A 15,128-nucleotide genomic window follows, 5' to 3' on the forward strand; every position below is an offset into this window, starting at 1 on the left:
CAGTCTTTGCTTCCTGTCTGCCAACCAGTTCTCTATCCACGTCAATACATTACCCCCAATACCATGTGCTTTAATTTTGCACAGTAATCTCTTATGTGGGACCTTGTCAAAAGCCTTTTGAAGGTCCAAATACACCACATCCACTGGTTCTCCCTTGTCCACTCTACTAGTTACATCCTCAAAAAATTCTAGAAGATTTGTCAAGCATGATTTCCCTTTCATAAATCCATGCTGACTTGGACCGATCCTGTCACTGCTTTCCAAATGCGCTGCTATTACATCTTTAATTGATTCCAGCATTTTCCCCACCACTGATGTCAGGCTAACCGGTCTATAATTCCCTGTTTTCTCTCTCCCTCCTTTTTTAAAAAGTGGGGTTACATTACAAATATTGACACTGAACCACGTTAGGAGATATTAGGGCAGATGACCAAAAGCTTGGACAAAGAGGCAGGTTTTATGGATCGTCTTAAGGGGGGGAAGAGAGGTAGAGATGGAGAGGGAATTCCAGAGATTAGGGCCTCGGCAGCTGAAAGCACGGCCACCAATAGTGGATCGATTAAAATCGGGGCTGCGCAAGAGGCCAGAATGGGAGGAGCACAGATATCTCAGAGGGTCATAGGGCTAGAGAAGGTTACGGAGATAAGGAGGTGTGAGACCATGGAGGGATTTGAAAACAAGGATGAGAATTTTAAAACTGAAGCATTGCTCAATCGGGAGCCAATGTAGGTCGGCGAGCAAAGGGGAGATGGGTGAACAGGTCTTGGTGCGAGTTAGGACAGTGGCAGCAGAATTTTGGATGAGCTCAAGTTTATGGGGGTTGGAAGATGGGAGACTGGCCAGGAATGTGTTGGACTAGTCAAGTCTAGAGGTAACAAATGCATGGATGAGGGTTTCAGCAGCAGACAAGCTGAGGCTGAGGCAGTGGCAGAGTTGGACAATGTTAAGCTGGTGGAAGTAGGCAGTCTTGGTGATGGAGTGGATATGTGATCAAGTATGATACCAAGTCTGGTTGAGCCTCAGACAGTCGGCAGTGAGAGAGATGGAGTCAGTGGCTAGGGAACGGAATTTGTTGTGGGGACCGAAGACAATGGCTTCGATCTTCCCAATATTTAGCTGCTCATCTAGTACTGGATGTTGGACAAGCAATGTGACAAATTAGAGACATTGGAGGGGTCGTGAGAGATGGTGGTGAGATAGGGCTGGATAGAACAAGGAATAAAACACAAGAGGATCTTGGAAAGGACAGTGCTAGTATACACATAGCAGCTATTAGATAATAAAGCACCTTGCTCAGTGCGTAAATGTAACACCTGGTATAACACTAAGCCTTGTTTACCAGGAATACCCCAGATTTATATGCTCATCTGTGTTGAGTTAGTTGATCTCATCTAGAGTGGAAGTAGGGGCACGCCAATGGTCTCCATGCCCTGGGCTACGGTGGGGAAATAATCAGCTCGAGTTCCCACTCCTGAATTCTATCTTGTGACTTTTGCTGGAAAATGTATATCTGGACATCAGTGAGGATAGAATCAGGCTCAGCTGTGATACCGCAATGGCTGAATATCCTATCAATATTCACACATGCCTCACCCATTAAAAAATGGCTATTTAGGCGAGATTCTGGAGGGCTGCTGGCACATGTTCAACATAACTCAGCAAGAACCCTCACACAAACACACAACTCTAAATCTTATTTTCCAATTCAGTTTCAGACTTAATTAACAAATCATATGGATTAAGATTAAAAGCTCCTAGTTAAAAGACAAATGAAGAGGTTTCCATTTTCAATTGATCAGGGCAGATCCCCAAAGTTTAAATGTATTAATATATATGTATACATTGAAGAACAAAGCTCTCTCATTTAGTGTGGAAACTGTTATAAATGTGGACTTGTATTTACTCTGTACAGCCACCAGAGGGCTCATTCCCCAGAGTCCCAAGGGATCCCATAATCACTTGGAAGCACAGGTATTTAAGAAGGTTTCACAAGTTGGAGAGGCATTCTGGAGACCTGCAATAAAAGACTACGGTCACACTTTACTTTGAGCTCACAGTGTTCAGTCTGACTCTTTCTCCATACACAACAACTGGCGATGAGATACAGATAGCAAACCCAAAGATGCAGAGAACAGTGGTCATCCTGGAGAAATTTTCAGAGGGAAATGATTGGGAAACTTTTGTGGAGCGACTCGACCAATACTTCGTGGCCAATGAGCTAGATGGGGAAGAGAGCGCTGCCAAATGTAGAGTGATCCTCCTCACCGTCTGTGGGGCACCAACGTATGGCCTCATGAAGAATCTGCTCACTCCAGCGAAACCCATGGAGAAATCATACGACGATTTGTGCACACTGGTCCGAGAGCAGTTGAACCCGAAGGAAAGCGTTCTGATGGCGAGGTACTGGTTCTACACCTACAAAAGGTCTGAAGGCCAGGAAGTGGCGAGTTATGTCGCCGAGCTGAGACGCCTTGCAGGACATTGCGAATTTGAAGGACTTTTGGAGCACATGCTCAGAGACTTTTTCGTACTCGGCATTGGCCACGAAACCACACTTCGCAAGCTTTTGACTGCAGAGACCCCAACCTTGAGTAAGGCCATAGCGATAGCCCAGGCGTTCATTGCCACCAGTGGCAATATTAAGCAAATCTCTCAGCACACAAGTGCTGCTACAAGTATTGTGAACAAAGTGATGTTGTTTTCGAATCGTAACAAACAGAGCAGGTCACACATACCTGCAGCTACACGTTCGCAGATGTCTCAGAGTCCACCATCAAGGGTGATGAATGCAAGGCCATTAACACCTTGTTGGCGCTGTGGGGATGATCACCGTTTCCATTCATGCCGATTTAAAGGATACGTTTGCAAGGGCTGTGGAACAATGGGACACCTCCAACTACTGTGCAGGCGAGTTGCTAAGCCTGTTAAACCTGCAAACCACCATGTTGCAGAGGAGGATAGATCCACGGAGGATCACTACGAACCAGAGCCTCAGATAGAGGAGGCAGAGGTACATGGGGTGCACACATTCACCACGAATTGTCCCCCGATAATGCTGAATGTTGAACTAAATGGACTCCCAGTGTCAATGGAGCTGGACACGGGCGCGAGCCAGTCCATCATGGGCAAAAAGACTTTCGAAGGGTTGTGGTGCAACAAGGCCTCAAGGCCAGTCTTAACTCCAGTTCGCACGAGACTAAGAACTTACACTAAAGAACTGATTCCTGTAATCGGCAGTGCTACCATAAAGGTCTCCTACGATGGAGCGGTGCACAAGCTACCACTCTGGGCTACCGGGCGATGGTCCCACGCTGCTCAGCAGGAGCTAGCTGGGAAAGATACGCTGGAACTGGGACGTCGTCCGAGCGCTATCGCCCGCTGATGACACTTTGTGTGCCCAGGTCTTAAACAAATTTCCTTCGCTGTTCGAACCAGGCATCGGGAAATTTCAAGGAGCAAAAGTGCAGATCCACCTAATTCCGGGGGCGCGACCCATCCATCACAAGGCGAGAGCAGTACCGTACATGATGATAGAAAGGGTAGTAATCGAGCTAGACCGGCTGCAACGAGAGGGCATCATTTCACTGATCGAGTTCAGCCAGTCCTATTGTCCCAGTCCTCAAGGGAGACGGCACGGTCAGAATCTGTGGCGATTGCAAAGTAACTATCAATCGTTTCTCCCTGCAGGACCAATACCCACTACCAAAAGCAACGACCTCTTTGCAACGCTGGCGGGAGGAAAGACGTTCATGAAGCTGGATCTGACTTCAGCCTACATGACGTAGGAACTGGAGGAATCATCGAAGGCCCTCCTCACCTGCATCAACATGCACAAAGATCTTTTTGTTTATAACGGATGCCCGTTTGGAATCCGATCAGCGGTGGCGATATTCCAGAGAAACATGGCAAGTTTACTGAAGTCGGTCCCGCACACTGGTCTTCCAGGACGACATCTTGGTCACAGGTCGGAACACAGTCAAGCACCTGCAGAACCTGGAGGAGGTTCTTGGTCGACTCAACCGCATGGCGCTTAGGTTAAAACGCTCAAAGTGTGTTTTCCTGGCACCTGAAGTGGAGTTCCTGGGAAGGAGGATTGCGGTGGACGGCATCAGGCCCACCAACGCGAAGACAGAGGCAATCGAGAACGGACCGAGGCCACAGAATGTGAGGGAACTGCGGTCATTTCCGGGACTCTTGAACTACTTTGGTAACTTCTTACTGGGTCTCAGCACCCTGCTCGAACCACTACATGTCTTACTACGAAAAGGGGGCGAATGGGTTTGGGGCAAAAGCCAAGAAAATGCCTTTGTCAAAGCGAGAAAATTGTTATGCTCAAACAAATTGCTTGTGTTGTATGATCCATGTAAGCGTTTGGTACTAGCATGTGTTGCGTCGTCATATGGCGTCGGGTGTGTATTGCAACAAGCTAATGTTTTTGGGAAACTGCAACCGGTTGCTTATGCATCCAGGAGTCTGTCTAAGGCTGAGAGAGCCTACAGCATGATTGAAAAAGAAGCGTTAGCATGTGTCTATGGGGTAAAGAAAATGCATCAATACCTGTTTGGGTTAAAATTCGAATTGGAAACTAACCAGAAGCCACTTAGATCCCTGTTTTCCGAGAGTAAAGGGATAAATACATCCAGAGATGGGCGCTCATGTTGTCCGCATACAAATACGCCATCCGCCACAGGCCAGGCACAGAAAACTACGCCGATGCTCTCAGTAGGCTGCCATTGCCCACCATGGGGGTGAAATGCCCGCATATCTAGCCATGGTTATGGAAGCAGTTGAGAGTGAGCAATCACCCATCACTGCCCGGCAGATCAAAACCTGGACAAGCCAGGACCCCTTATTATCTAGTCAAAAGTTGTGTGCTTTACGGGAGCTGGTCCAGTGTCCCAGTGGAAATGCAGGAAGAGATAAAGCCGTTCCAGCGGCGCAAAGACGAAATGTCTATATAGGCAGACTGCATTCTGTGGGACAATCGAGTAGTGGTTCCCAAGGAAGGCAGAAACACCTTCATCAATGACCTCCACAGTCCCCACCCAGGCATCGTAATGATGAAAGTGATAGCCAGATCCCACGTGTGGTGGCCCGGTATCAATGCGGACTTAGAGTCCTGCGTGCACAGATGTAATACATGCTCGCAGTTAAGCAATGTACCAAGGGAGGCACCGGTAAGTTTGTGGTCTTGGCCCTCCAAACTGTGGTCTCGGGTACATGTCGACTATGCAGGCCCGTTCTTGGGTAAAATGTTCCTTGTGGTTGTAGACACGTACTCCAAGTGGATTGAATGTGAGATAATGTCGGCTAGCACGTCCGCTGCCACCACTGAAAGCCTGCGGGCCATGTTTGCCACACACGGCTTACCCGATGTCCTCGTGAGCGACAACGGGCCATGTTTTACCAGTGCTGAGTTCAAAGAATTCATGACCCGTAACGGGATCAAACATGTCACATCTGCCCCGTTTAAACCAGCACCCAATGGTCAGGCAGAGAGAGCAGTGCAAACCATCAAGCAAGGCTTGAAGAGGGTAACTGAAGGCTCACTGCAGATTCGCTTATCCCGAGTCCTGCTTAGCTACTGCCCGAGACCACACTCACTCACTGGGATCCCACCTGTTGAACTGCTCATGAAAAGAGCACTTAAGACAAGGCTCTTGTTAGTTCATCCTGATCTACATGAACAGGTAGCGAGCAGGCGGCTTCAACAAAGTGCATTCCATGATAGTGCAAATGTGTCACTCGAGATTGAAGTCAATGATCCTGTATTTGTATTTAATCATGGACAAGTTCCCAAGTGGCTTCCCGGCACTGTCGTTGCCAAAGAGCGGAGCAGGGTTTTTCGGGTCAAACTTTCAAATGGACTCATTCACCGGAAACACTTGGACCAAATCAAACTCAGATTCACGAACTACCCTGAGCAACCCCCTTGGACTCTACCTTTTTTGATCCCCCACCACACACGCCAGTGGCAACCGGCACCACGGTTGACCATGAAGCAGAACCCATCATCCACAGCAGCCCTGCAGGGCCTAACACACCAGGCAGCCCAGCAAGGCCAGTTGCACAGCAGCCCAACAAGGGCCCAACAAATGATTCAACAACACCAACTTTCACACCGAGACAATCAACTAGGGCAAGAAGAGCCCCAGATCGACTCAAATTGTAAATAGTTACACTATTGACTTTGGGGGGGAATGTTGTTATATATGTGGACTTGTATTTACTCTGGACAGCCACCAGAGGGCGTATTCCCCGGAGTCCCAAGGGATCCCATAATCCCTTGGGAGCACAGGTGTTTAAGAACGTTTCACAGGTTGGAGAGGCACTCTGGAGACCTGCAATAAAAGACTAAGGTCACACTTTACTTTGAGCTCACAGTGTTCAGTCTGACTCTTTCTCCATACATAACAGAAACAAACATGCAATTGTGGGTGTGCAGCTCTAAAAAGACCACAAGGGCACAGCACAATTTGCGGGGGCGGGGGGGGGAAGGAGACTGTTTGCAGATGAGCTTGCCAGACCGAATAAATCTACAACAGGTCTATTTTCAAATAGGAATTTCACGGTAAAGTTCAAATAGAAACATTCTTTCATTAGTCTAACAATTCAAATAAAGCAAATGAAAGGAAAAAAGGTGTTGGACAAAAACTCTAAAACACGAAGTCCAAGCTCTGGTTCTGTGTCACTAATCTATCAATAACTTTTTTACTATTCACTGCAATGTCCAGGTGAATATTTGGAAACGCCAGACCAACTAATTGGTGTTCACTGATCGGCTTTTGGAGCTGACTGTTTCTGTGTTCTATTAGTTGACCTAAGGCTCTTTTGAAAGGAGGAGCGGACCAATAAAAAAAAATCAGAGAAACACCCCCGCCCCTTGCCCAAGGCCCTGCATGACCAATAGAGGATTGACTCACAAATGCTTTTGTGTATAAATAAATGTAGGCTTTTGAGGATCAAGGATCTGAACACTTACTGATATATTTACACATTAGAAGGTTGTTCTGAAACTCCTACATTGAGCATAGTGACAGTGAAATGTCACCAAAGGCACAAAACCAGAGGCTAAACTCACTAGTCAACAAGCAGGGGACATAATCACCATTACACAACCTGTCCAGCTTCCATGCAGTGCAAAAAATGGAAACTGGCACATCTAAATCAAAATTACTGACACAGACATACAGCAAATACTTTTAGGTGAACTAATAAATAATGAACACCACCCTCACTTTGCATTTTAAATTGGCAGACAATGGTACTGTCTAATTCGGAAACTTTTAATTACTCAGTTTAGATAGTCAAATGTGAAGCTATGGTAATTTGGAACAAGCTCCTTGAATAATCAATGATAGATATGTCACCTTATTGGGGTTTCAAGAGAAAAAGTTAGATCAGTTGGATGATGGATGAACTGAAGGCTGTTCGAAACAGTCAGATCTTACTTTATCCCACAACAACACCAACTTTTATTTATATAGCGCCTTTAAAAACGTCCCAAGGCGCTTCACAGCAGTATTATAAGGCAAAACAGATAAATTTGACACCAAGCCACATAAGAAGAAATTACGGCAGATGACCAAAAGCTTGGTCAAAGAGGTAGCTTTTAAGGAGCGCCTTAAAGGAGGAAAGAGAGGTAGAGATGCAGAGAGGATTAGGGAGGGAGTTCCAGAGCTTGGGGCCCAGGCGGCTGAAGGCACGGCCACCGATGGCTGAACAATTATAATCAGGGATGCTCAAGAGAGCAGAATTTGAGGAGCGCAGATATCTCGGGAAGTTGTGACGCTGAAGGAGATTACGGAGATAGAAAGGGGCAAGTTCATGGAGGGATTTGTAAACAAGGATCACAACCAATGCATCCAGTATCTCTGCAGCCACCTCTTTTAGAACCCTAGGATGTAGGTAATCAGGACCAGGGGATTTGTCAGCTTTTAGTCCCATTAGTTTCTCAAGTACTTTTTCTCCACAGATATTAATTACTTTAGTACCTTACTCTCAGTAGCCCCTTAATTCCCCACTATTTTTGGTAGCTGACGTATGAGTGTTTCTCAGATTTAGCATGTGCAGTTGGATAACAGGCCCCACTTTAAGAACACATGTGGATTTCTACTGTTAGTTATTGTTGTCATGTGGTATTTTCCATAGTTGGCTGTGTTTGTACCATGTAGTACTGATGTAAATTCGTGGAACGTTCTCATGTAACTGTTCCACAAGAAGTAATTTTGAAATTATAACAAAATAATAACATTAAAACATTTTCGGTTACGTTTGGACCAATGTAAATTTGTATCAAAATAGAAAGTTTATTTTGATTTAAAAAATATACATAATAATTATTTTAAATATCTTTAGATTTTGGGGTTCTTTTCCCCTTTTACCTCCCTGTCCCTTCTGCAAGGAATGCAAAAACAAACATCATTGTTTTCCTTATTGGCAATTTTCAACATTATATTTTGCACTTATAATGGACAAATAGCTCTTTTTGTTGATACTTTCATTGTTTTCCAATTCTTGGTTGTAAAAAGACGAATCAAATGAGCTGGGGATTTATAAAGTTGTCCAGGAAAATAAAACGCCAACATTTTCCATGGCACCATATATCAGCAGAGTATAGGTTTAGTAGACAACAGTGTCACAAAGGAATAGAACGCAGATTATTTTTGCCATTTGATGTAAATTGGAACAATGTAACTTAGTCATGTGAAACCCTACCTAACTTGCCCCTTCCCCTATTTTGTAACCACCCCAAGCCTGAAGCATCAAAAACTACTATATACCAAATGAGCACAAATATGACAACAGACTCATATCGATAAATATTCCTATAAAAGCCATGTAAAAAATGTAGAGGAACTGCATCAATAGATAAATCTATTTTTATTATTTCACTCCCTGGGAATAATAAAATGGAGAAAAATCAAACTCAAATATTTTTGAAATTTTGTTCATCTGAAAAATGTCATCAACTTATGGACAAACATTCTGTGAGAAGTGGCTAATCTAAACAACGGTCCCAATTCTGCTGCTTTTCGTTCTGTTAAAATACACACAGAACCATAGACCAAGCACATTACATGTAGCTAAAATTATGGAGAGTTCTGTGTCTTGAATTCTTGAGCTCAAGATTTGCCTACTGGCAAATGTAATTACAAGTCCCAAAGTAAATCAGGCAGTCAGCATTTAAACCAGAAAAGGCAATTGTTCTTATGCTTTTGAACCACATTGAAGTGGCAGAACAATTGGTAGATTTGTGATTAGGTTGTTTCTGTATTTAACCAGTGATCCACTGAGAGCTGGGTAACTGACTGCATCCATTTCACTGTTCCGAAGTACATTTGCAGCTATGAGGAGATCCATTACCTTCCTTCCCTCCAATCTGCCATTTCTTTTACATTGAAAAGGATAAATAACCTATTCCAGATGGCATTTTTGTTCGTTTTCAATTCTGTAAATTGTAAAAAAAAAGTCTATAGTGCTTTGCAGTACATTAGAACCAGAAGGTTGAGCAAAGTTCACCATACTACTATGAAAAAGGCATTAAAACAGAATTCTGGAAATCATTCAAAATGTAATTCAATGAAACGTGGACAAAAGTATAAGGACTATTGAATATCATTCGCTGAGAGATTGAACTATTAAGCTGCATGCTCAAATTTCCAACAAAACTCATCATAATATTCCAGCAAACAGATTCATCAACCAAAAAGAGCTTCACATTTAATCAATGATGTGATGATTATGTTGCAAAACTGTAAATGTTTCTGCAGACTAATTCCTTGTCTTCCAAAGAATATATGAGCAGGATACACTGCAGCTTAGTGCTTTGCCAAACAGTAAAATACTGACAAACTGTATATAGAGTAATTCAGTTCTTCTTGTTTTCATATTTTCGCACTTTCCTTTGGAGAGAATAGTGTGTAAAGTAGTGTAAGGATTTGCTGGCTGATCAACAGTCCGACAGGCCGTGATGTGAACATTCCTTCCAAGACCGTAACCATCTTTATATCAGCCAGTAGCAATGGTTAGTCCTAAACGTTGGGCTTCCACAATCCATACAATGAGGGGGCGGCACCCACACCCATTGAACACAAGTACACCACTGGATGTCAACCCAGAGTGCAGAGCCGGAGCTCTGGTTGGTCTCCACTTGCCTGGACTGTTTGGAGTGAGATTCAAACCCTGCAGCTGATTCAGCCAAGAAAGCTACCACTAAAAGAAAGGCTTGTTTCTACTAATTCAGTTATGCAGTCTGGATTTGCTCAGTATTTCTTTTAGAAAATAACTAAATCCTGTCATGTAGCTGTATTGTATTTCATGAGTTCTTGAAGCCTGATGCCAGTAGAGATAAGATGATATATTTATTCTGCTTATGTATAGGTGAGGAATTGAGAATTCACATTGAAAGTTTGAGGAGATCAGGAATATTAAAAAGTTTGAACCGGATCTTGAGCCTACAAAAAGAGCGCAAAATTGGGAGCAGTGGCAGCCTACAAAAGAGCCAGCCCTACTAGCACCAACTACCTGGGAAGATAAGTTCAAAGAGTGAAAGTGTGACATAACAGGAGAGCAGGGAAGTTGGTCCGTTTTTCTCCCTTTTCGTGGGCATTGGTTAAATTAAGAGCTGGGATTGAAAACTAAACATTGAAAACTTCAAAACCTAATAAATTAAATACATTCGAGATGGGAGGGCAGGCGATGTGTTACTGCTGCTGCATGTGGGAGCTGGTTGATCCCATTGAGGTCCTTGGTGACCACATCTGAAGCAAGTGTCTGCAGCTCGAGGAACTTCGGCTCCGTGTTGATGAGCTGGAGTCCGAGCTTCAGACACTGCGACACAGCAGGGAGGGGGAGAGTTACCTGGACGCTGTCTTTCAGGAGGCAGCCACACCCCTTAAGTTAATTAATTCAAATTTGGTCCGCGGTCAGGGACAGGAGAGTGTGACTATGAGCGAGGCAGGTATGGGGACCCAGGAGGTAGTGATGGAGGAGCCACAGCCCTTGCTCTTGACCAACAGGTATGAGATTCTTGCTCCCTGTTTGGAAGAGGGCAGAGACTGCAGGGAGGATGAGCAAACTGACTACAGCACTGTGGTAAAGGGGGCCATTCAAGTGGGGGGAGTAAAAAGAAATGTTGTAGTGGTAGGGGACAGTATTGTTAGGGGGATAAATACTGTTCTCTGCAGCCGAGAGTGTGAATCCCAGCGCCCAGGTTAAGGACATCTCCTCTGGGCTGGAGAAACTTGAAGTGGGAAGGGGAAGATCCAGTTGTCATCGGCCACATAGGTACCAATGACATAGGTAGAACAAAGAAAGAGGTTCTGCTGAGAGAGTATGAGCAACTAGGGGCTAAATTAAAAAGCAGATCCACAAAGGTAATAATTTCTGGATTACTACCTGAGCCACAAGCAAATTTGCATAGGGTAAATAAGATCAGAGAGATGAACACATGGCTCAAAGACTGGTGTGGGAGAAATGGGTTTTGATTCATGGAACACTGACACCCGTACTGGGATAAGAGGGAGCTGTTCCGTTGGGACAGGCTTCACTTGAAGCATGCTGGGACTAGTGTCCTGGCGAATCGAATAACTAGGGCTGTAGATAGGCCTTTAAACTAAATATTGGGGGGGGGGGGGAAGGGTTCAGGTGAGCGGAAATTAAAAAAGTTAAAGAGAAAATAGAAGACAATAGAGCAGGGTAGAACTGGAGGAAATAATAACCAGAGTGGGACAGAGTGTATAAACATAAGAGTGTATCAGAAAGTGGGGTCAAAGCAGGGAAAAATGGTAAAAAAAAATTTAAAGTTCTTTATCTGAATGCACGCAGCATTCGTAACAAGATAGATGAGTTGACGGCACTAATAGATACAAATGGGTATGATCTGATAGCCATTACAGAGACGTGGTTGCAAGGTGACCAAGGTTGGGGACTGAATATTCAGTGGTATTTGACAATTCGGAAGGATAGACAGAAAAGAAAAGGAGGTGGGGTAGCTAATAAAGGATGAGATCAGTGCAGTAGTGAGAAATGATGTTGGCTTAGAAGATCAAGATGTAGAATCAGTTTGGGTGCAGATAAGAAATAATAAGGGGAAGTCACTGGTGGGCATAGTCTATAGGTACCCCAACAGTAGGTACACTGTTGGACGGAGTAAAAATCAAGAAATAATGGAGGCTTGTAAAAAAGGAACGACAATAATCATGGGCGATTTTAATCTTCATATTGACTGGATAAATCAAATTGGCCAAGGTAGCCTTGAGGAAGAGTTCATAGAGTGTATCCGGGATAGTTTCTTTGAACAATACATTGCGGAACCAACCAGGGAGCGGGCTATCTTAGATCTGGTACTGTGAAATGAGACAGGATTAATAAACAATCTCCTTGTAAAGGATCCTCCAGGAAAGAGTGATCAAAGCATGGTTGAATTTCAAATTCAGTTGGAGGGTGAGAAAGTTGGATCTTAAATCAATGTCCTGAGCTTAAAAAAAAATTACTAAGGTATGAAGGCAGAGTTGGCTAAAGTGGACTGTGAAAATAGATTAAAGTATAAGATAGTTGATAAGCAGTGGCGGACATTTAAGAAGATATTTCATAACTCTCAACAAAAATATATTCCAGTGAGAAGGAAAGACTTTAAGAGAAGAGATAACCATCCGTGGCTAACTAAGGAAATAAGGGATGGTTTCAAATTGCAAACAATGGCACACAAAGTGGCCAAGTTTAGTGGGAGGCCAGAGGATTGGGAAACTTTTAGAAACCAGCAAAGGACAACTAAAAACACAATAAAGAGAGGGAAGATAGATTATGAGTAAAACTAGCAAGAAATATAAAAACAGATAGTAAGAGTTTGTACAGGTATATAAAAAGGAAGAAAGTAGCTAAAGTAAATGTTGGTCCCTTAGAGGATGAGATTGGGGAATTAATAATGGGTAGCAGGGAAATGGCAGAGACTTTGAACAAATATTTTGTATCGGTCTTCACGGTAGAAGACACTAAAAACATCCCAATAATGGATAATCAAGGGGCTATAGGGAGGGAGAAACTTAAAACAATCACTATCACTAAAGAAAAAGTAGTTGGTAAAATAATGCGATTAAAGGTGGACAAGTCCCCTGGAGCAGATGGATGGCTTGCATCCTAGGTCTTAAACGAAGGAGCTGCAGAGATAGTGGATACATTGGTTGTAATCTACCAAAATTGCCTGGATTCTCGAGAGCTTCCGGCGGATTGGAAAACCGCAAATGTAATGCCCCTATTGAAAAAAGGAGGCAGACAGAAAGCAGGAAACTATAGATCAGTTAGCCTAACATCTGTTGTTGGGAAAATGCTGGAGTTCATTATTAAGGAAGCAGTAGCAGGACGTTTATAATACAGTCAAGCAGAGTCAGCATGGTTTTATGAAAGGGAAATCATGTTTGACAAATTTGCTGGAGTTCTTTGCGGATGCAACGAGCAGGGTGGATAAGGGGGAACCAGTGGATGTGGTGTATTTGGATTTCCAGAAAGCATTCGATAAGGTGCCACAAAAGGTTACTGCACAAGATAAAAGCTCACGGGGTTGGGGGTAATATATTAGCATGGATAGAGGATTGGCTAACTAACAAAAAACAGCGAGTCGGGATCAATGGGTCATTTTCCAGTTGGCAAACGGTAACTAGTGGGGTGTCACAGGGATCGGTGCTGGGGCCTCAACTATTTACAATCTATATTAATGACTGGGATGAAGGGACTGACTGTAATGTAGCCAAGTCTGCTGATGATACAAAGATGGGTGGGAAAGCAAGTTGTGAGGAGGACACAAAAAATCTGCAAAGGTATATAGACAGGCTAAGTGAGTGTGCAAACATTTGGGAGATGGAGTATAATGTGGGAAAGTGTGAGGTTATCCACTTTGGCAGGAAAAGTAAAAAAGCAAATTATTATTTAAAAGGAGAGAAATTACAAAGTGCTGCAGTACAGAAGGACCTGAGGTCCTTGTGCATGAAACACAAAAAGTTAGTATGCAAGTACAGCAAGTAATCAGGAAGGCAAATGGAATGTTGGCCTTTATCGCAAAGGGGATGGAGTATAAAAGCAGAGACATCCTGCTACAACTGTACAGGATATCGGTGAGGCCACACCTAGAGTACTGCGTACAGTTTTGGTCTCCTTATTTAAGGAGAGATATACAGGTATAAAGTCCCGAAACCTGAAACCTCCGGACCGAGACCATTCCGGTTTTTCAACGTCGCGAATCTGGAAACCCCTGGGCCGAATTTCGGGTATTTCCAGATTTCGGAGAAGAAAATCCGACATCCCAAATCCGGAAACCTCGTCGACGATTTTCGGGTATTTACGGATCTCGGAGACAATCTGACGTCCCGAATCCGGAAACCCCTAGGCCGAGTTTTGTGTATTTCCGGATTTCGGAGACAATCCGACGTCCTGAATCCGGAAACCCTTGGGCCGACGTTCGTGAATTTCCGGATTTTGGAGCATTACATCCGACGGCCCGAATCCGGCAACCTCGAGGCCGGGCCAGATTGCACATTTTTTTGGATTCATGCTTGGAAAAAGGTATGTACAGCTTAAAAGTCCGGTTTTCGGGAACTATTTCCGGATTCCAGACAAGGACACTTGCAATCTGCACAATGTCCGGTTTTTGGACAATTCCGTTTTTTAGAATTTTGGTTATCAAACATTCTACCTATACTTGCATTGGAAGCAGTTCAGAGGAGGTTCACGTAGTTGATTCCTGAGATGAAGGGGTTGACTTATAAAGAAAGGTTGAGTAGGTTGAGCCTATACTCATTGGAATTTAGAAGAATGAGAGGTGATCTTATTGAAACATATAAGATACCGAGGGAGCTCGACAAGGTAGATGCAGAGAGGATATTTCCCCTCGTGGGGGGAACTAGAACTAGGGGAGAATAGTTTCAGAATAAGGGGTCGCGCATTTAAAACTGAGATGAGGAGGAATTTCTTCTCTCAAAGGGTTATAAATCTGTGGAATTCTCTGCCTCAGAGAGCTGTGGAGGCTGTGTCATTGAATGTAGTTAAGGTGGAGATAGACAGATTTTTGAGCGATAAGGGAGTGAAAGGGTTATGGGGAGCGGGCAGGGAAGTAGAGCTGAGCCCAAGATCAG

General features: G+C 43.9%; 1 protein-coding gene across 3 annotated transcripts in view; it reads right to left on the reverse strand.

Annotated features, from left to right (window-relative positions):
* Positions 1-15,128, reverse strand: part of invs (inversin) — a 367,882-nt gene that overhangs the window by 66,738 nt on the left and 286,016 nt on the right. The window contains exon 13 of one of the 3 annotated variants that reach the window (XM_070881118.1): positions 8,950-9,451. The exons of the other annotated variants lie outside the window; for them this stretch is intronic. Coding sequence (XP_070737219.1) covers positions 9,418-9,451 — 34 coding nt within the window. The 3' untranslated portion in view covers positions 8,950-9,417. Of the gene's footprint in view, positions 1-8,949; positions 9,452-15,128 lie in introns of those variants that run through there. 3 annotated transcript variants of the gene reach the window in all.

Source organism: Pristiophorus japonicus, chromosome 5 (assembly GCF_044704955.1).
Source record: "Pristiophorus japonicus isolate sPriJap1 chromosome 5, sPriJap1.hap1, whole genome shotgun sequence".
NCBI lineage: Eukaryota > Metazoa > Chordata > Chondrichthyes > Pristiophoridae > Pristiophorus > Pristiophorus japonicus.